The sequence below is a fragment of the Agelaius phoeniceus genome, chromosome 3 (assembly GCF_051311805.1).
Source record: "Agelaius phoeniceus isolate bAgePho1 chromosome 3, bAgePho1.hap1, whole genome shotgun sequence".
Taxonomy (NCBI): Eukaryota; Metazoa; Chordata; class Aves; order Passeriformes; family Icteridae; genus Agelaius; species Agelaius phoeniceus.
In genome coordinates, this window is record NC_135267.1 from 42,484,147 (window position 1) to 42,507,409 (window position 23,263).

The 23,263-nt window shown below is 35.5% G+C and overlaps 1 protein-coding gene across 1 annotated transcript in view; it reads right to left on the bottom strand.

The window, feature by feature from the left end:
* APOB (apolipoprotein B) overlaps positions 1–23,021 on the bottom strand; it is a 35,463-nt gene extending 12,442 nt beyond the window's left edge. The window contains 25 exon segments of the mRNA XM_054630426.2: positions 495–871; positions 2,549–2,694; positions 2,957–3,144; positions 3,274–3,449; positions 4,690–4,900; positions 5,468–5,589; positions 5,799–5,981; positions 6,505–6,716; positions 7,949–8,116; positions 8,883–9,074; positions 9,368–9,544; positions 10,084–10,321; positions 10,657–10,868; positions 12,332–12,478; positions 12,744–12,861; positions 13,028–13,255; positions 14,040–14,259; positions 15,004–15,089; positions 15,277–15,401; positions 16,375–16,530; positions 16,716–16,869; positions 17,882–18,027; positions 18,880–18,995; positions 21,586–21,624; positions 22,964–23,021. Of these exon segments, the coding sequence (XP_054486401.2) occupies positions 495–871; positions 2,549–2,694; positions 2,957–3,144; positions 3,274–3,449; positions 4,690–4,900; positions 5,468–5,589; positions 5,799–5,981; positions 6,505–6,716; positions 7,949–8,116; positions 8,883–9,074; positions 9,368–9,544; positions 10,084–10,321; positions 10,657–10,868; positions 12,332–12,478; positions 12,744–12,861; positions 13,028–13,255; positions 14,040–14,259; positions 15,004–15,089; positions 15,277–15,401; positions 16,375–16,530; positions 16,716–16,869; positions 17,882–18,027; positions 18,880–18,995; positions 21,586–21,624; positions 22,964–23,021 (4,195 nt within the window).
* Between the last annotated feature and the right edge of the window lie 242 nt (positions 23,022–23,263).

Sequence of the window (23,263 nt, forward strand, 5' to 3'; positions counted from 1 at the left end):
TTGTCCTTTTGCTGTTTAAGAACCCAAACTGCAATTTTAGGGGAACCAACTTAAAAATACCATCTTATGACAATATATGGACATAAGAAAAGATAAGACAATTTTATTTACATATATACACATATTAATAGACTGAGAAATAAATTGTGGGCATACCTACACATACACTTGCACACCTGATTTTGAAAACAGTTGATTTACCAGCTGCACAAGTGTTTGTAGAATCATGCCTTCAGTTTTGAAGGACATTTTCTTCAGTAAGGAACATCCAGGAAAACATGGACTGTAAAAGTCTTAACTGAATTAAACTGACTTCTTCACCTTCAGTGCCTGAATAAACAGACACACCCAATGTCTTTAAAATCAAAGGGAAAGTGATTCGAGATCATGCAACAACTGTCTTTAAATAGGAATGAATGTACTGTACCTGATATAAGGGATACAAAATAATTAAAGTAGGTTTGCAAACATTGATGTCTAGCAAACATCCTTACCTTTCACACTGTAGGAAAGCAGCTCCAAAACCGAATCAGCGTTTGTGTTATAGGTAGCTTTTACGCTGGTTGCTCTCTCTGTGGTGCTGTTAGTCACGGTGTACGCGGCTGTCCAGTTATAATAGTTGCTGTACACATTAGCAGAGACCTCCAACTTGCCCAGCAAAGGCACACGGAAAGGATAGGATTTTGGAACAGTAAATGTTGGGATTCTGTATTCCTGAGATGGCACACTTATTCCCATGGACTCCACAACCAGAGGAGGTGTTTTAACAGTCTTCGGCATCCATATCTCATCAGATGATTTTCCCGCAAATGGCAGTGGAATATCAATTACAAAACTGTTTTTATTGAAGTTGTATCTGATTCGGCCTTCACTGGAAAATAAAGATAGAAAGATAGGCTGTTAGAAACTAAGTTCATAAAGCATATACAGGAGTTTTCATGATTTCCTCCTCTGCCCAAGATACTGAGCTTACTTACATGCTTATATCAATGTCCTGATTTTAGTTTTAGAGAGAAATGTAACTATCAAACTTTAATGTCAACATTTTCAAGCACTCATTCATCAGTATTTATCAAAAGTATTTTTATTGCCAGGGAATTGTTTCAATGTTTTTTCCTCTTATTTCATAAACAAAGGGACTTGTAGGTAAAATTAAAAAAAATCCTCCAAAATCACTGGCACACTTGTGGGATGCTGAGTACCAGAAAAAGGCAATTACGTTTTTTTAAAAAGTGATGTATTCTTAGAGAAATGCATGAAATCATATTAGCGTTAAGAATTTATCTATCTTTCCCATTATAAGCATTTCAAAAGTTTCATCTAAATATTCAGCATTTTTTTATTCTGAATAAAAGGAAATAAAATCTAAGCATGCGACCAGGAACTAGGACTGAAAAATGGATCATTGGCTGAAAAAGTGTAATTAGGAAAAGGCAAAACAGAAAGAAACTTGGCCTTAATTTCTGAATGAACAATAGGCTGGCAAAGATACTTTTCTTGTTTTCGTAACTGGTCTTTCATATTGCAAAATCTTGAATTTTTACACTTAAAACTACATCCTAAGATGAAAATGAAGCAAATGCCTTTGAAATTTTGTTCCTTTACAAAAAGATTACAAATTTACAAAAGGAAATTTGTTCCTTTAAAAAGCTACATAAAAGAGCAGTAAAAAAACCCCATTATTATATTATAATTAGCACAGATGATAACAACCTAGGAGAAAAAAACAGTTTCTTCCTTACTTATACTTAGCTCAGGAGCACAATGGCAGCAATAGAGATGTGTAGCATTAACACACCATACCACACTAGCACAATAAAAGATAATACATGGAAAAACAGATCTAAGAGATACAAAATTGAAGACTCTTCTCCATTTGTTTTTCAAATCCAATCTAACACTAGCCTCTGTTGTCCTTTGCATTTATTTCAGTATTTCATTTCTATGAAATTTAACAGAAGGGTAATGACATTCATACAGGTCCTGTGAAACTCTAGTAGGTAGAAGAGATGGGACCAAACTAGTGCATGCATCCAGTCCATATGAGTACAACTTCCCTGTGAGCATGTCAGGCATGGGAGGAGGTCAGGTTGCTCTATTGGTGGAGGTTAACCACTATGTGTAGGGTAATGGGAAGAACTGTCCAACAGGACTGCACAGGAAAATGTAGAGCTATCAGGGTGATGGCCAAAGTGTCAGCGGGGATGTAGGATACAAATCTATGAGAAACATGGCTTCAGTAGTTCTGTGGCTTAAAGACTGTTGAATGCTGTATTTTTATTCAGTATGCCTTATAATATAATACAATACTTTGGCATCTATTCACATACAACATGAAGTCAAATCTGTATTAAATATGTACATCAATTCCTCCGTATAATTTCATTTCTCTGACTGTAAAGTTCTTTGTTATCATTCCAAATTTATGCTAATGTTTACAGCAATTCAATGCTGTTTTATAAAACCAAAGCAAAATAAAGTAACACTAAAGTGTGAACAAATATATATTTTCAGTTTCCTTTTAGACTATCCTAATTTTATTCCCTACCTCTTCAGGAAAAGTTCTTCAGGAATGGTGATAACAGGCAGGTTAAGTTTCTGAATGTTCAGCTCCTGCAGTGCACTTAGTTTGTCTTGCAGAGTCTGGGCATAAGGGACATCTTTTGATGTCTTTTGCAGCCAGGTGTTTGTTGCCTGCAATGAGGAGAAAAGTTTTGTAAAGTAAATAAAAAGTTTTAGGACTTCTCAGTGAAGGTATCTGAAAGTTATTTGAACTACCCAAATACTGGGGTCTAGGTATCTGTTAAAGTGACTCATTCTTATCAAAGCTGGAAATACACAGCTTATTCAATTTGATGAGTGATTTTACAAGTAGTTCTTATTTTGGCTTTCATGGGGGAGGCAAGAATTCCTCAGGGCTATGTACTGGATATCCACTGCAGGTTGAAAACCATACCACGATAAATTGTGACACGATATGTCGCAGTGTCATATCTGTATGAGCCACTTTCCGATCCAGAAGTTCGTTGGTATGCTTCTCTAGAGTTTTTGGGTAGTCTGAAAAGTCAAGTGGGAAGGCAGAAGACAGTTTTTTCACAGCAGCACTGGCACCTGAATTCCACTCTAGCTCAACTTTCTCAGCATCTAAAATTCAAATTTTAAAAAGAAAATGGTAAAATTAGTAATATTCTTATTTTCAGAAATACTATGAACTAAAATAAAAAGATGCTTAAATGTACAGGTTGTGTATGTGGATCATGTTTTTGCTCTTACCATATCTGAGAAGAACTCTTTTTGAAATTGAGTTTCCATGAATTCTTGCAGCTGAGCTGATCTGAAGATATGCTTTGTTTGGTGAATAATTAACCAATGCTTCACTTCCAAGTTCTGTTTCCAGGCGAGGAAAAGAAATGATGCCTCTTAACATTGTCTCTTCCACTCCAGCATATCTGTGAAAGAAAGATGTGAATAAAAATATTTAATTGTATTTTTTCAGGAGCAATTTCAGCATTTAATCTATAGCAAAGGCATAAGAGGTGTTACAAAAAAATTAGATTGAATCAAACTTGTAAGCAATGTTCTAATTCAATGAATATTTTCAGCTTATGCTAGTTACTTTGGAAAACCTGTAGTAGACTATTATAATGCTGCTGTGCAGATACACACAGTAATGAGTCTGTGTTAATTTCAAAGGAGTGAAAAGGATGGAAATATGTACCTGTCCTGGTAAAGTTGTAACTGAACCAAATTCTAAATGCCTTACTCAAGCTGAATTCTCTGCTCAGGATACAGACTGTGGCCATGAATCACATAGAAACAAAACACTTGGCAAAATATATTATGCCAGTGGGCTTCATTTTCCTTTATTCACATTTATTTTATATCTCTGTAACTTTGTTGACTCAAGCAAACTTCTAATGTTATGTTAGTGCAAATGAAAGGGAATTGAGGTCTCTGACATCTGTCCAAAGCTCCCACTGATATCAGAGGCAATTCTACATGAACAGCAAAGACAAAGACTCCCTGGGGCACCATCAAGATCACAGAATTCCATGGAAGACTGAGGTTTATTAAAGAATGTGATCAGCCCATTTCACTATGGGCTTCTGAGGCAGACAATTTTAGAAACCCTGGCAGGCTGAACATTTTTGTTAGCTCCCCTGTAGATGTTCCCGGAAATATTCTCATCGAGAAGCGTGGGAATTTTTACAGGAAGCTCTCAGTTATTTTTGGTTTTGTTTCTTACTGAGTGCCATTAGATTTCTTCATGGGGAGATGTAATAACTTTTTTTAGAGCCAAGCATATCCAGTAAAAGATAATACCTCTCTGAACAAACCTTGCCTTGTTTATATCCTTGGATTATCACACCTGCAATAACAGCAGTACAATGCATTCTTGTAGTCATGTGTGTGCAAACATGGAAGAACTACCTCAAGGAACTTGTAATACAAATTATATATATATATACATATAGTAGGAAAGATCAATCAATGTGTTACATGTATGCATTTGATACATTAAAAATAAAATAGTTTAAAATTTTTCTATAATGGGGTTTCAATGGCAAGTTTATCTGTGTTGGTATTTAAGAAATTTCTCCAAAACAAGATAAAATTTTGCCCAATTTTTACATCCAGTGAAACCTTTTCAAAGGGAGCTGTTAAATTCTAAATGTTTTCCTGAGTTACCTTATCTGGCCAGTAAGAGTAACTTCTGTAATCTTCTTGTTGTTGACATCTAAGACAAAGGTGTATGCTTTCTTCCCAGAAATGGATTCATCAGTAATTCTGAAGTTTGTACCAAAGTCAACACCAACATCTGGAATCTGGACATCACTGGTCAAAATTTTTTTGCCTCTGTTGTACCTGAAGGTCAATGTGGCCTCATGCTGGTTTATACCTAGAAAATATAATGTACTTTGTTTATTCACAACTATGGAATCTGTTTGGACTTTTCTTAAAAGGAGAACAAAAAGAATCAGCTGACAATTATATCCCACTAAAGATCTAACACAACTTTTAATGAGTCTGATTTGCAACTGGCCCATCTTTTTTCTTCTCATCTTCTAAACACATGATGGGCTGACCCACTGATCCATCAATACTTTTTTATTTAAATGACCCCACAGATGTTTTGTATGATTTCATTCCATATTTCATAAGAAACAAATTTTTCTCATGCTTATATAGACCCCCTCAATATTTCCTCTTCCTTGCTTCCATTCACCAACATCATGCTTTTATTAAAATCATTCAAAATACAAAATCAGCCTCTCATCATGAAAAGCTTGCACTGAAATTGCATGAAAGGAAATCTAGTTAAATTGTGGGCCTGCTTGGATGTGAAAATAGTATTCTATCTTACACTGTTAAGAATACTATTAAGATTTATTAATAAAAATGTCTTTTCTATAAAATGACAGTTCAAAACCTAGAAAAACCACACAGGGTTTATTTTGACACTTACCTTCTGCCTGGACAGCAAACTTTAAGGTGTCTATCTGGTCATTTCCCTCTCTCTGCAGCTCATAGTTTGCACTTGCAGAGTATTCCTTTACTTCGCCTGTGGACACTAATTCAACCTCAAATCTACAGAAGAAGTAAACAAATGTAACTTTTTTTGTCCATGACCACAAACAGAAGAAATCATACAGTTCTCAACAGCTCTCTTTCTGAGCTGCTGCTGCCAGTAAGTTTTGAAAGATTTTTTAAAGCAAAGCTTGATGTGAGAGACTATTGGAGACTAAGCGGGAAGGTAGTTAGCACAAAATAAACATGTCTAAGTTGACATGGCTTACCTGGATTCTCCAGTCAAGGGAAAATAAGGAACTGCCTCTGTGTCAGTGGAATTAGGGTACAATACTTTGGTGCAGAAATTTAGACCAGGAATGAAAGGCTTACAAGAAGTTGAGGTTTCTTGGTTCTCTATCAGAGTTGGAATCTCTTCAGTTTTGGCTGGAGACACCAAATGCAGTGTATTGCTGGAACAGAAAAGTCAGTAATTTATTCCCAGGACAGGTGCTCAGATGTCCTATTAAGACAGTTACCTCTGAATAAAATTCCCTTATTGATGTAGGAGCTAGCTGAAATAACATCCGGATTTACATGATGTAGGTATTATTATTGATAATTATAATTTAGTGTATTGAGCCATTTGCTCTCTCTAAAATTAATGTAAGTAGTCCATTTAAATTCAATTTTAAAATATGTATTGCTATTATAATAATTTTATGTGAAAGAAAACAAAATAATGGAAATAATAAGAGTCTTGCATAAAATTTTAAAAATAGTGACAAATAATCTGTAAGCCATGACTCTAAGTCACCACTTATCTGGCATATTTGCTTGTCTTACAAAAGAAGTTATTGCAGTTTTACAATGTCTGGGATTTTTCTGAACTGAGAATTTCTCCATGCCTGCCCTAGATTTTCAATTCCACCACAATAAAAACCAAGAATAGAAGGAAGAACATAGCCTTGAAAGATCTCATTCAGTTCTCATTACCTGATACTGAGGAGTTTTACTGGACTCTTCGGAGCAGGAATGCTGAATTTCAATTGTCCAGCTTTTACACTAACATGTGCCTCTATTCCAGATTCATGGAAAATATTAGAATTCATCTCCACACCACTTCCAGCAAATTCAGGCATATTTATTCCCAGGTGTGTCACAAACTCAACTGCTACTGAAGGTTTAGCAATGAGATCTGCTTGCATCTATTTAATAATAAAAAAGGGGTATTTATTGGCCTAATACACTTGCTAGTTATACAAAAAAAAAAAAAAACCCATACCACTCCTGTTAGTAACAGAGGAAAGTTTTACAGAATTGATTTTGCTATTCAAAAAAATCTGATTCCCAAATCACATAATCAAATGGAATATATAAGTGGTAACTGTGGTATAAAAAAACCAGCAAGATGATAACATCAAGAATCCCTACCTATTTTAATGTAAAAATACTCATGCTTCAGAAAGATTTTATACATGGAGCTACTTGCATGTATTTGTAAATCTGAAGACATGAGCCAGTTCTCCATCGTAAGAAAAAATAACAGTTTTCAAAGGCAATGAGCAAACAAACAAAATGACAAAAAAGAAATGGATCCAAGATTTGAATTTCTCCAAACACACACTGGCTTATTGTCAAGCTTTTGCTTTGGCCATTAAGAAAGAAAGGACAAAATGCAAAATTCTGGAAAAGATTCCAAAGCTAGATGAAGGGCAACAAGTACTAAATTTGAGAATTTATTTCTTATTTTGATTTAGATCTTGTATATGCTAGAAAATGAAAAGTTTAGATTAATAGAAAATGAAAAGTTTAGATTAACTGACACTAATAAGAAATTCTTAGAAAATATTGACTAGATTAGAGCAAGGTAGTTATTAGAACTGTAAAAAGGAATAGAAAAATTTATTTTCTTTTAATTTTAAGTGGATAATTAATTTTGTGTCATATGCTTTTTCCTTGCTACAATTTTAAGATGTTTCCTCTCAGGTGAAAAAATGTTTTACTTGACTCAATTTTCAATATTTCTTTTAACTGTTAATCAAATTTTTTCTCTTTGAATTTGCCCCAACAAAATGTTTTGTTTACTTTTAGGTTTGAACAGCAAATTCACATAGTGTAGCTTTTCTACTGTTGTATTTTGAGTGCAGGGGGAGAGAAAGAAACAGATTTAAAAAAATGTTATTTTTGAAAGAGTGATTGAAATACTTTTAATTCATACATTTTATTATGTCTCATTTGTAATTTATTATATGCATTACTTCTTAATCTAATTTAAATGTCAGCCACAAATTAACCAAAGACCTCTAATGAGTTAGGGTTTTTTAATATTGAGAACATTTTGCAATCCTTAAAATGCTTCTAGTGTTACAGTTTAATCCATAAATTAAAATGTTGATTATTAAGAGGAGAAAAAATATAGACAGCTATTGGAACTTACGCTTTTTTGATGAAACTTTGCAGCTACTCTTGCCCCAGGTGTTGCTATTCCAGACAAGGCAAACTTGAGTTGCAAACCTGCTCCAGTTGGAAGCTCAAACTCATTGTCCATGAATATGTAGTGGACAAATAGATCCCTGTCAACACCTTTTGATATGGCTTGTGCAATCTGGGAATCAAACAAGGAAATGAACAGTAACAAATCCACGCTTTGGAATATGCACATTTTGTACTTTTGAAACTGATCAGGGAATGATTGCAACTCTATAATCCAAAAGTTAATTTCATATGGAGTAAGAATCTAATTTCCACAGATTCACTGCTTCAAAAAATATATACTAAAAACTGTCAGCAAAAGCTGAACTTTAAATGAATAGCAGATTTTTTACCAGCCTTGACACACACAGGTTGTCTACCTTAACATACACATGCAAAGGCAAATTGGTTTAGATACCATGTAATATTCTGGTTTCCCCAAAGACAATGGCAAAGCATTATTTTACTTCAATGAAAGAAGTATATTACCAAATATTCCCAAAATGTACTACATCTTTTCTTTTTAACTTGACAAGGATGACATTTTTAATATTAACACATATTTACATAATTTAAAATTTAGTCATGTAACTTAGTAGCCAGTACCAAAGTTTTGGGAATTGTTCCAGTAGATATCTCAATAATACAATATGATCTGAACTTTCCCTTTTTTCTTCCCCTCACCAACCCTCCAGGAGGACACCACTTGGTTATTGGGGAGTCTTCATAGATTTCTCAGTCCTTCAACATCAGCCTGGGTATTTTATTTTAAATAATTATATTTTCATGCTGGTATCAAATATTTTTGCATAATAGTTAAATACAATCTACATCTTAAAAAAAAAATCTGTTTTTAAAAAAAAAAGTTGATAATGCACATTGATGCATCAGAAACATACCATTTCAGGAACAGTCTGAAGAGTTTTAACACTCTTTAAAATCAAGCTTCCCAGCAGTTTAAAATCATTGAGTTTCATGTACCCAAGTTCTTCTCCCAGGATCCTTAGATATGCTCTTCCTTCTGGAGCTTCTTTGCTGCCCAATTCTTTTATCAGTTTTTCAAGGTTAAGTATTATTCCTTTCACAATATCCTGAAAATTCAGTCAGAAAGCAATAAAACAGACTTATATGAAGTATGTAAGATCATACATCTAGAACAAGTACTTCATGAATGTCAGCTATTCTGCACATGCACTTATAGATTTCTCCCCACACAAAGATCCCTCCAAATACAACTAAGAAAACATGTTTTTAAATAACCTTAAGGATTTCTGTTTATCTCACAATAGAGTAGAAGGAACATATAGAGTAAAGCACTAAGTGCTGTAATTACTGTGTAAAAATAGGAATGCTGTGATGCACAGAGAATGTTTTCAAGCTGTACCTGATCCTGCTTGCCATCCTGTGAGTAACCAAAATAGTCAAAAAGTGCCTTGGAAACCTTCTCTGGCACTTTGCCATCAACCCAGTACAAGGCCTTGGTTGCAGTGTCTGGGAAAAATCCATTCTCTCCGAACAATGCTTCCAGTGTTGGTTCAAATCCCTTTCCATCCAAGCCAAGCTGAAAGGAACAGAAAGGACAATGCATAACTGAGACAGTTGCCTCCTTTTCTTTGGAACTTTACAACAAAGAGACTTTCTGGGGAGCAAAACATGCATTTAAAGTGTATCCTAGAAGCCCATGACTCTTAACAGAAGATATGCAACACTATGTCTTATAATTCATTTTATCTCTATGGTGAGGTTCAACAAAAAATATATGCATAGGTTGTATCTCACTTAAAATCTACTATGAGTACTTCAGTGTGCCATTGATGATTCATTAGCACAAAGTCAATGTGTTATGGATGGGTTCATTTTGCCCTGAGCCCTTTAATAACTTCAACAGGGTCGTCCATCCAGTCAGTGGCAAGTGACATCACATAATGAATGGCTTGCTCTAAAGCCCAATGAGACCAAATCAAAGTCCCCTTGAAGTCACAGTGATTTCTCCCAAGGCTTGTAAAAAAAATACATTATTCACAGAAAGTTGTTATAAGAAAACAGAAATGAGAAAGAAAGCAGCTGAATACTAGCAAATGTTTTTGATAATAGTTGTACCTCAAAGACATCACTTGGTTTGAATCCATAGACTTGCAGGGTGGTTTTCAGCATGGTCTCTTTAGGAATATAGCTGTTTGGATCAAATATCACGTTTCCTTCTACTTTGGCAGAGATGGGGTCAATTCCAGGTACAGAAACTCTTTTTGAAATCTGATAATTTTGTGAGAATTTTCTGAAATCTTTGGCTGTTGGGAGCTGATTTCCTTTCAGAGCTTCTTCAACTTGGCTTTTTAGACTAGGGAAGAGGATAGCAATTAAAATATGATTAGTATATATTCCATACACTCATTTAGTCTTAATTAAGGGTTTTTTTATGCCTTTGCATACATTCATACAGCTGTGCTGATTTCTAATGGATAGGTCTCTGCACATATTTAACAGTAAACATAAGACTTAAGGAAAAGACTATAATCTGGCACTGTCCTGACAAAGCCAGTTTACTCAGCTGATGTGCTTGTTCAAATAAACAGAAAAACCATTCAAAAACTCCACTGCTAGATAACTACTACTGCAGCTATGGCAAAACTTTTTTCTTCCAATGAGACCAATATAGACATAAATTTCACTTACTCTTCGATGCCCAGTTCTTCAGAGTCCAGGATGTTGGCAATGTGTGAGGCGACAAAGCTTTTCACCTGCTCACTCTTCTCCTTTGTGAGGACTCTCAAAATCTTTGCAAGATCACTTGGAGAGGGATTTTTCATCACTAGGAGATAGGATGCTAGACGTTTGTCTGTGGGTGCATCCAGTTCTTGGAATGCTTTGAGAAGGGCTGAACGGTCCTACACAAATAGAGAAAGGTTTGCATTGATGAACTGGCTCATGGATGATATTGCTAAACCCTTTTGGGAATATATGGGGTGAAATAATAACAGAATATTTTTGATTGGAAGGGATCTGTAAGGATCACCGAGTCCAAGTCTTTAGTGACTGCATACCTATTTTTGTACCTTCTTTCTACAGCCCATCACAACAGTTTCCTTGAAGTTATTTTGTTAAACTTTCTTTTGCTAGAAAACATTGTAGAAATTATGGCTTTATTGAAAGTGATTTTCATAGAATCAGAGGATCACAAAATCATTTGTATTGGAAGGGACCTTTAAAAACATCTAGTTCCAGTTCCTCTGCCATGAGCAGGGACACCTTTCACTGGACCAGGCTGCTCAAAGCCCTCTCTAACCTGGCCTTGGACACTTCCAGAGATGGAGCATCCACAGCTTCTCTGAGCCAGAGCCTCACCACCCCCACAGTAAAGAATTTATTTCTAATGTCTAATCTAAAACTACTCTCTTTTAATTTGAATCCATTCCCCCTTGTCCTGTCACTAAATGATCTTGTAAATAGTCTCTCTTATCCTTTATTTTCTTATATTTTTAATATACTTTTCCCCTCTTTTTTCCCCTTATCTTTTTTTGTTTGCTTTTTTTTTATCTTTTATTTTATATCTTGTACATACAGGTTACACTTTTACTTAAGAATTCTGATTTTTGATCATTGGGAATCATGTGTGCAGACAAATTATCAAAATTTGGAAAAAAGATCATTCAATTTAGGAAAAGAAGATGCTCAAAATCTACTGCTGCAGGAAAAATAAAAAACATAATTTAAAATTAAGTAATAATTAAAAAATTTAAATGTATTAAACTGAATCTGAGGATATGAGTTTCAGGTGCTCCCAGTCTCCCAGACTTTTTAAGCCTTATCTGGAAATGAGAGCATATCTTTTAGAGAAGAAATTTTTCAATATTGAAACTATCTCACCATACTAAGCAGAAATGTTCTGTACAATGATGCCTGTTTTGTAAGGGATGCTGTAATGTCATTGCATTGTAAACACACATCTACCCAGTACTGTTAACAATGACAATAAAATGCGAGTATAAAATAGGGACATGACTTTTTTCTTAGTTAAATACATTTAGGTCTGGGGTAATTACTTAGTTAACACCACTTTTAAATAAGCAGAAGACACTTAAGACACTAAAAGGAACAGATTTGATCTTCCTGTTTAAACTGAGACTAACTAGACAAAGAAACTGCATCTCAAAAGAGCAGCACCCACTACATCAGGAGGTTTCCCAGCTATGTGAATGGAAACTTACTAAAGGGGTTCTGAAAAGCTGGAGCCAGCTAAAAGGGAGATAGCAGAATTGAAAAAATGGGAATAGCTTTGCATATTCAATAACTCCTGTGAACAGTCAAGGTGAACTGAGAACAGTTTATCCTGGTTCTTGCACCAATTTACCTCTTCAGTAATTATCATTTTCCTGAATGCCTGGATGGCTGCTTTCTGAACTGAAAGTGATGCAGCTTCATTTCTGATACATGTCTTCAGAGAAGATTTCACACTGGGTTTAGCTTTCTCCATTACTGCACCCATGTTTCCAATAGCCTGGCAGTGATGAAGACACAGAAAGATGATAAAAACTTCCTCTCCACCAAGAGAAGTAATGTGATAATAAATATAATATAATATAATATAATATAATATAATATAATATAATATAATATAATATAATATAATATAATATAATATAATATAATATAATATAATATAATATATATCATAGAATATCACATAATATCATATCATATCATACAATATAATATTAGTATTATAATAATAGCCCGCATAAGGAAAGAAGGAAATAAAATACCCGAAGTGTGAGGTATGTGAGTTCATCTTCCCCAGAACAATCAGTGCCAAGCAGTGATACCATGAAGTCTGCAACATCTGCTATTTCTTCTGTCACAATCTTCTTCTCATTGTAGAACCTAAAGAAATAGATAAACACATCAGAAACAGAAGAGGAAGTTGGGAAATGTCTATATTTTATTCCTAAAGAGCAAATCCATGAAAATAAAAATATCCTCCAAAAGTGAATACTCTTTGGGTTTACTCAAAGCAGTGTAATTTTGTACAATTGCATGCTATCCTTACTTAGTAACAGAATGACTCAAGCCATAGAATGAAGCTCTACTTGGCTGATACTGGGCCATGTTAAGAATTTCCCGTATTCTTTGTGGAGTTGGAGAAGGCAACAGTCCCAGGGTGTATGTGACCAGGTCTGCCACTAGTGGATTCACATTTCCAGTTCTCAGGATTTGAAGGATTGCACTGTAGCACTCTGGAGTCCCACACTGGGCCAGGGCCTGGACAGTGATAGAGCTGAAAGGAGAAGAGATCACTTTTATTAATTAATTCCCTGTTTGCAGTTATTGCTGCATGTTGACTGTTTGAAACAAACATATGGCAGATTTATTAAGGTGTTTTAATAGAAATGATGTAAGTTTATGCGTGTCAGGAAGCAAATTATGTCAATTCTTACCAAAAAAGAAGTTTCTTAGTTTTACAAGTTATACTAATAACCCAATTAAATTAGAACAAGTAAGTATTAATGATATAATCATTACATGGACATATCTTTTTTTTTCCTTCACAACAGACTTTTCCACAACTTTAAGTATTATCATCTAATATATTGACCCAGCCTGAGGCTCTAGTTCCTTTACAGATGGAGGGCATAAAGGATATGTAAACTGGCTCAAGTCCAGCTCGGACAAAAGAGTAAGGCTGTGGAGTGGAGGGCCGGGTCAGACCAAACAGCAGCACTCTTCCAAAAGTGTTGCACTCAAAACTATGTGATCTTTGCTATAAATTACACTTGGGGGTTTGGAATTACAGCCATTGTCTTTGAGCAAAGCTGCAGGAAAGATATTTGGCTATAAAAACACATCCAAAGGATTGTGTCAGGCACACACAGTTGGCTTGAGGCTCCCTTCCTTATTTCCCTCTCTGTATAGTTCTTATAACACTTATCTTTCAGAAAGACACTCATTACATCCAATACATCTCTAATTTAAAACCATTTACAGCAAATCATCAACCATAGCATGGTTTTGCCCTGGCATTGATGTATAGTGTTTTTGCACTGTGAACTGCTCAAACACACCTTGAGGTTTCCATCATCTTGGGTACAAGAGAGCCAAGAGTGCTGTTATGCAAACTCCTCAGCCCAGAAACAAATCTGTAAAAGAGTCTTGCTCTCTGCTGGTTCTCCTGAGAGGCTGCAAGTTTCTGCATTTCCTGCAGGATTTTCAGAACAGCATCACCCTGCCTGGACAGTTTGGCATCTGTACTTTCCAGTGCAAGTCCCTTCTCTTCCAGTGCATCTAGAAATTGGAAAAAAAAAATGCATTCTTTATGTCTTTGTCAGGGAGCTATGTTAATTTTTATCTTTTGTCATACGTTCAGTATAAATACAAAGTCTGTACATTATTTAATAACTGTTGAAGTTTTACAGCTGAACAGTTTACAAAAATAATGGTGTGGAATTTAATATAATTGTCCCAAAAGTTGAATATTTGTGTACATTCTTTTGTATTTTAATGAAGATTATTCCTTAACACCTCTCATATTAGCATAATTTTCTTTTTAAAATTTTAATAAATATATGTTATAAGAAGTATTTTATGAGTGGGATTAACAGCTGAAGGTCAGAAAAGTATGTTTCAGAATAAAATATATAGTAATAATGGATTGTTTACATTTGGCAGTGAAGCAAAAAGATGCTTAAGAAATCATCCTAAGAAATCAAGGGTAGCTGAAAAGGGTTCATTAAACTCATTTCCAATAAGATTAAAATTACTTTTCAAGTAAATTATATATTTTTAATTTTTAAAGAATAATTTAAACATTAAAATGAAAACAAAATATTATTTTAAATTGGGGGTGTTTTTAAACTTCTTGGGTTTTCTCATTTTATACTCAAACTTTTCCCTACTAAGTTGGTAAAATTTCATTTAAAATGATGAGTTTATCATCATTAATTAATTCACTATTTAAAAAATCACAAAAATATTTCCCTGTATTTGTATTTGTCTCTGTATTTATAATATTGAGAACTGCAGCTATACCTCCATCAAAATTTTTGTTAGTGATCTTTGGGGTATCTTCAAGCTTCAGAGTCTGGTTGACCTCTGTCATGACACCATAGCGATTTCTAGGAAAGAAAGACAAATTTAGTGCTTTAGTTAAGTCCAAGTGCTTTTACAAGGTCTTGACAGGCCTCCTGCCTTCTTAAAAACAAAATGTCCATTTAGGGATGAAGTCAGGGCAGAATGTGAAACATCACCATTTAAAATGGATATTTATAAATATAGGCCAATGATAAATAGTGAGCAACCTACTTGGATGAGGAAGGCAGAAACAGGTGTTTTTCACTGCAGACAACATCTCTTATGTGCCTTTTCTTTGCATCAATATTGTAATGACAGAATTGAGTGCTCTTCAGAAGGGCAGATAACGGGGTGTTCTGTAAAATAAATAGTTTGACAGTCAGCTTACTGAGTAGAATGGGAAGCAATCATAGTTTTAAAGGTTGACACAGTTTTACTGTAAGATTAACAGTTAAATATTGGAAATGGAGGTGCATAACTGGAATCATTCTTACACAAAGACAAAATTGTGCCAGTAACAATCTTTGGACTTAAGTCTCTTCTCAGGCAAAAGTCCCACTGAAATGTTCCCTCAGGCCTTATTGAGGTGCTGGGTTAGTAGTTACTTCATGATTGATCCCCTGCTGCCTACAATAAAGGCTCCTTCATAAAACCAATTTGTAATTTTTGGAATAGGTCAGTCCCCTTGTAACAACTGCGATGTTCAGTCTCATGACACAAACTTTAAAGATTTCTACAAAAAGCTGTAGAAGTGGCAGAAGTTATAAAATGTGTTTTCCACATTATATGAAACCTTTTTTTTCTTTTTTAGTTAAAAGACCCAAAAGCACAGATGCCTTCATATCAGAAAAAAATCTGACCATATTCATGCAAGCAACTGCATCTGATCATTGTGGATTAAGAGGCAGACCGAACATTTTGTCAAACCACTTACTTCAGGGCAGCTAGAGCCCCATCCTGCTGGACCTTACACATACTTTAAGAATTTTAGAGATCTACATGTTTTAAACAAAATTGGAATTTTGAAAATTTTGACCCAATTTGGCTATGCTCTGATAGATTATTGAATAATCAATAGGACTAACTCCATATATGAAAAGCTCTCCTTTAAAATAGAGAAGAACATCGAAGAAGGTAATTACACTCTTGCTCTGCATCTGTTTTTTTCTATTGACAACCAACAATACAGCAGTCTGATCTAATGGAAGGGTGCAATAAAACTACATTTTCAAAAAATAAATATAAAAGTAGTCATGGTAGTGGTTATTTATAATTTTAAGTGCTGGTGTGAAAAATGTTACATTATATAATTTTTAATGGCATACTTACTAGTCCTTTTACAATGGCAATGGGGCTGACATGATCTCTGATGGGACTGAAGCTGTCACAGCCTTTCAGGTACCTCGTAATTGAAATATCTTCTGCAACATTCCCTTTTCTGGATTTGAATTCAACTTCACTGTCACACTTTCCGTACACAGTATCCTGGAAAGAAGAAAGACGTCAATGCCTTTGCTCGTGCTGTCAGACATTTTCTGATCTACCTGAAAGACACCCTTTCTGATCTGAATGTCCAGGCCTTTTGAAAATGATGCTCAGGAATAACTCTGTCTAGGTGAGCTTTTTTCCATTGGTTAACACAATAAAGTGAATGCTTTCAAAAGACCTACCATTGGAATTGTTTTTATGTTTTCCACCGTTTCTGTTGGCACAAGGAGAGCTGAGATGATACCTCTCTTGAGATTCAGTACATTCAGAGGCTCATCCTTCTCTGGATACAGCTTGACTTTTGTTCCATCCTGAATGCTGAATTTTAGCTCATTCCTACCCCCCAGAAAAACAACATTAGTATGAAATCATATTAAAGCCACACAGTGAAGAACATGTTATCAATAACCTACTGGGCTAGAGATAAAGCATCATGTTTATCTTGGTCTATCATTATTTACTATTCACTGCTGTTACTAACAGAAAGTACTACTATTAAAGCAACAAAACTCTAACCAAGGACATTTTGATTTCGCCAGATTACGTCATGTAAGGGCAAGCAAATACCAAGAGCAATGGCTGAAAGTTGGAGTTGCATAAATGCAGAGAAGAGATAAATTTTTAGAATGGGATAATCATTAACTACTGCAATAAACTACAAAATGATGGGAAGGATTCACTACTAGTCTGAGTCTTTAAAGAAAACTTTAACTGTTTTCTGTAGAACATATTTTTACACTATCTCTAGTTGGTTTGAGATCTATAGCTAGTGAGACAAGATGACTACTGAGGCACTGAAAGAAGCATGAAGGTGCATGACTAAAATATGCACTGACAAACACTAGAGACTAGCTGAGTGGAGGGAGTAGAAGAAATTACTTACAAAAGCAAATAGGTAGGGAAAAGATTAGCTACACAGATTGGGACTGGAAATCTGGACTTCAGTCTCAAATGCCTTTCTATTGCACAGTCTGTTAGCAAAGGAAAATTATCTTAAACCAGCTGAGTGCAGCCTTTTGAGAATGTGCTTACAAGAAGTAATAATAATTACACATGCAATAATCTTTTGAGGCACTACCCAAGAACTTCCTGATGTAGATGACTGAAATGAAGAAACTATTCCAGGTGAAAGCGTTGTATGTAAAATTCCCTTCCCTACTTGCAATTGAGAACTATGTAAACTTTTAAGTGTTTCAGGCATAGTTTTGCTGTGGAACCAGCTTACAAATCTACCATGTGATCATGAAATGTGTTCCATGCCTAGAAAAACATAATCAGGGTGGACTGTTAAACTGCAGCCTGTTCCATGTTAAGGTCCCAAGTATTGATGATAATTGACATTGCTTACTTTGACATGGCACTTGCAAAGTCCTCAGAGTTCTTGGACTTTTTCAGAATAGCCCTTCCCTCAGTGTCAACACCAAATGTCTCCCTCAGGGAGCAATGCATCGTCCTCAGGATGAAGCGGCATAGCTGGGGTACCTCCAGCTCAACCTGAAAACACAAATATTATATGTTATTCTTTTTAGCATTATCACATTTCCAGGACCACTCTGCTACTGCTTTGGAAATTCCTTGGGATTTGTAAAGTGTCAGGATCACCCTGCTACCAGCTGTTGGGAAAGACTCCAAAGTGCTCTAAATGGCTTAAGGTAATTCCATGGAGAAGATAAGAGGGCAAGTATTTGCTTGGCTACTAGCACGGATCATACTAAACGAGCAACTTATTTTCTGAGAATTTTGAGTATTAGAACTGTATGAAAACTTGAGTCATTACACTGATCAATGTGTTTAGACTTTATCAGAACAGCATGTGCTAAATAAAAATATTTTTCACAGTTACTCCATTTCAGGAAAAAAACCCCTCAAAACCAACATTATGTTGAGAAAGTTTTGGGCAAGATAAGGTGACGTTGGGTAGTTAAATGGCCTATGGGAGCCTTTACTCCTACAGGCCTGATATTGTCTTGAGTTACCATCAGCAGGCTTTCATGGGATCTTCATGGCATCAATGAGTTATTTTAATTCAACTTCTAGAATGTTTGATGGACATTGGTAGACCAAGCCTGGGAGCTAAGGAAAAATGAAGTACCAGGTCTTTCCCCTTTCTCATGTAAAAGTACAGCCAGGGATTGAAATGCATGGGCACAGAGGTGTGAAGGACTTCTGCCATCCTCAGTGCCTCTGTATAGAACGGGGGGGGCTTAGTCTTCATGATTCTCAATATGTGCCCTCCAAAAACATGATCTTGTTTGTAAAATCATTGAAGGATGCTCCCCAGCAGCCAGCTCCCATGCTGTTAAGGACACAGTCCCCAACTGTGTGTATTTACTCCTCTTTGCCTACCTTGCAAGTGATCTTTGAACCACTTCGAGAATCTGCTGTTCCTGTGATCCCACTTGATGTCTCTGCTTCATATGAGTAAACATATTTTCTGAGGGGTTTAAATCTGGTTGCATCCTCTGCAATTGGGAAAATGAGAGTGGTTTTATGACCTGAGTAGGATATGCATATGTAATCCTTATAGTGCATGCTTAGCGTTGTGTAACTGCAATGAATACCAGAAAAAGGAAGCCTGAAGAGCCATGCTCCCACTATTTCCTTATACAGAATATCTTTCAGACAGAGAAGTGATGCCTTCATGTCAGTTGGATACTTTATGAAGTATAGGACAAAACTTCAGGGAGCAGCATAAGTTTTGGGGTCCACTGTTCGGATGGGATCTGATACTGTGACCCCACCTGTCCTTCAAATCATGCCCAAAAAGCAAATGAGAAAAACAGGAGAAAACTTGAAGTGTGAAACTGTTTTAAAACTACCCTATAGTTTCTAAATGGAGCCAATCAAATTGCAATTTTCAAAGTGGTAATAAAAAGATTCCTTTCAGCTCAGATTTTTCCATCATAATGCAAATACTTTGCTTTACCAGTCACATGACAGACTGAAAGCAAAAACCATAGAAATAGACAACACACCAAAACTACCATTCTTCAATACAATTTCACCTGAATTTATGGACAATCTTTCTGCTTCAGACTCTCTGACATATGATTTACTCTAATTCACTTATTAGATCAGAAAATTTTACTAGGGTAGATTATTTTTAATGGACATAAGCTTTACTTAATTGGAGAACATCCAGAACAAGGGAAAAGCACTAAATTATGACCAGAACTATTGCAGGAGGGAGTATTTCCAGAGATGTTTCTCTTTCTATCAAAAACCTAATAGGCTTCCTAAAAAGAATGAATTTCACCTGTATTTAACCTCTCTCTGTTGCCCTCAAACCCAACCCTCTGTAATTTCAAACCCTGCAAGCACGAATGAAAGTCCTAATAGAAATTTAAAAAAAATACTCTCTATGTCAAATACAGAAATATAAGATATTACTTTGGTGTCTGAAATGAGTAACATAACCCAAACAATATCCTCGATCACAAATCACTCCCACTAAAACTGCAGGCATTGTTTCAAACTAAAGATGATGATCAGGCACTTGAAGTGTCTGTGTTGGAACAGTCTAGATCAATCTGAAGCAAAAATTACTGTTCCCTTGGTTTAGACTGAGCAACTCACTGGAACTGATTCTGTTGTGATCCTGAATGAAAGGTAATTTCCTAAATTGCTCCTCTGTCGTTATTTGTGACTGCCTGACTATATGCAGTCCTGATTTACCTTTATAGAAAAAGCAAATAGGTAATGCTGGTGTAAACCCAATCACCCACCATCAAGTCTGTATGACTCTGCCTGCCTGTCCCAGCAGGAATGTAGCTTAATCTTCTTTTATCAAATCTTTGTCACATCAGAAGCCAATGGCAATGTTAATATTGCCCTTTATGTCACACAATTTCATACACAGGGAGGACAGCAAACTAGTACTATAAATCTCATTTCCTCACTGCACTATCACTTTTATAAGCTTTACATACTTTAGCTGCGATTATTTTCATGTAATTGCTACACAGAATTATTGCAATAATAACTGTCATACAGTAATCAGCATCTTAAAAACATTTGAGAACTAAATTAAATTATCTATTTAACCCTATAATTAGCTGCTATTAAAAGAGTCATCACTAATCCTGTCACTTTTGGCTATCCTAGTCTCTAACTGTATTCAGAAAAATTTGCAATGCCAGTATCTATATTGCTAGAGTGAAAATTATTGCTTCATATCCTGATTTTAAACAGAAACCAATGAAAAAGCAATAGAGAATTTATAAGCTTAGACATACACATAACAAATAACTGATTGTATCAAAAAATAAACAAGAAATTGGCAATGAAGCCCAGCAGTCTTTGAGGTGGTTCAGCCCTCTGAAGTAAACCAAATCGCCTGGAGGTGGTGCTAAAGCACGCAACAAAGGGGGGAAAAAAGCCCTGAAGTTCTTTGACTAAGAACAAACTAACTCATTCAGTACTTTGACCCTGTGGTGGAACATTATGTATCTAACAGAGCAGTCAGCACCAGTCAGAGTTCATGACAAAGATAGTGCATAAAGTCAGCATTTCCTGACTCTTGGCTTGTTTAAAGAAATTGCTGTCCTTGCTGACAGAGTTGATGATTTATTCTACAGGTATTTAGTTAGAAATCTAAGTGCAATTATGTGGGCTTAGCAGCAGCTGTGAAGGGTAAATAAAATGTGAGATTCGGTCCACACAGAGGTGTAGTGTACTTAACCTCACTGTTAAAGCTTCACATTTGGTAACCAGGGATTTCTAGATTAAGGAATTTGCATCCGACAATTAAGAAATAAAAAAACCCCAACCAAACAACAAACCCACAAACCCAACGAAAAATAGGTTCTTTAAGAAAGTTCAGAAACTTAAACTCAGCTTGTCCAATCTTAGGAAAGTTTTAAAATTATTTGAACCAAGCCTAATGGATAATTGAATACTTAAAATGAACGGCAAGAAGGACTTAAGAATATTACCATCTCTTTCATTTAAGTCATTTCAGAAGAAAAGATTAGGAAAACTCAGGCTTTGAAAGATGTTTTCAGTTAAAACAGTGAAATAAGATAACAAAAGGAAATGCAAAAAATCACTCACTTGAACATCCTGGATTTGCACTTTCAGGTGACTCTTCTTCTGTAAAAAACCCAAACAAACAATATTAAAACCTGGAAAAGTTGTTTCCAAAAAAGTTTGTAAATCAAGACAGATGAAATGTACCATATAACACATTTTACTTTTAAATTTTGGCCTATTTGACCACACAAAAATACTGCAAAATGGATGAATGGCTGTACTCTGGTTTTTGTATGTTTAAAATAGGACAACTTTGAAGGTTAATACAAAAATTCTCTGCCAAGAAATCTTTTCTGGATATTGAGAGTTTATTCCTTGAAGGAAAAGAATGCTGGTTGGAAGCTTATTCAAGTTAAGAATTATTTGCTCCAATCAGTCTTAGATATGTTCCATATGACTCTATTAAAAAATAAAATTAAATAAAATTAAATTAAACATAATCTACTAAATTTTTTGCATTTATTGGATGCTATGTCATTCTTTGGGATATCACGCATGAAGGCCAGCACTTTTCACAATGTTCTCTGCACACTTTCCACGTTTTCATTCTGGAAATTCTAAGTAGACCACTCTATAGAAATAGACTGTAACATTAGTCACAGTAACAATAGCATCAGAAATACTACTATTGCTATTAAAATAAAATTAATGTATCATTAACAGCAATTAGAAACAAGGCTTATTGTATAGCAATACATTTGTGTAACATCAGTCAGGAACAGAACATTAGATAAACAATAAAGATGTCCATATGATGAATCAGATCTTCGTATAAAACCAGACCTGCATAATTACCTCTAGACTCACTTTTCTCCTTAAGCTCCTTGAAGCCCTAGGCAACACTACAGAGCTGTATTCTAAAAAGCCACTTCTTGGGAAGCAAGGATAGCTCCCAATCCATAGCATCATATTGATCTCAGTTGTCTTTTCTGATCTTAGGAAAAAGCCCCTCTGCTGGCCTACTTCTTTTTCTGATGACTGTGTCCCTTCAATACAAAATTGCATTTAAATTGCCTGCCAAATACAATTTGCTTTACTGCTCTCTCTCTTCACATTTGCTGCAAAATAGGTTAGCAACAGGTGGGCCAAGTCTGCATGGTATCTCCAAGCTGTAGTAGCTCCATGAGAGTTTAAAAAGACAATGCTACAGAAAAACAGTTAATGCCTCACAAGTTGCAAAATACATTAAATCAAAAGCCATCAGGCAACATGAATGACTTTCCTACAATGGGATCCTCCTACGACTGCCCATTCCCATGAAGGGAAGAAATTATATCTGCCACACTGAACTTTTCTAATTCTAAAAGCCTCGGTCCTTTTGAATTTTTTTCAATATTGTTGTTTTATTGGGCTCATAAATAAAGCAGTAGAGAGCACTGACATAAAAGAGAATACTTACGTGTGAGAACACCACTGCTGAGCAGCAGGGAGAGCAGCAAGAGCTGCACAGGGCCCATGGTGAGCCCTGGTCCCTCTTGCTGCTCTTTCTTTATCTCTTTTTTCTTCCCTCTTCAAGTCTTCCCTGCTGCCTCAGGGAGAGTGATCCTTCTGACTTGGACCTTCATTTATATAGTCTGTAGCAAGCAGCTGAGTCAAACAGTTTAGAAAGCTCAGAGCAAATTGCCAAAGGTCCAAAGGTGAGAGTCCCAGATCCTCACTGCGCTCCACACCATGCCCTGCTTTGGTTGCTGATAGTCAC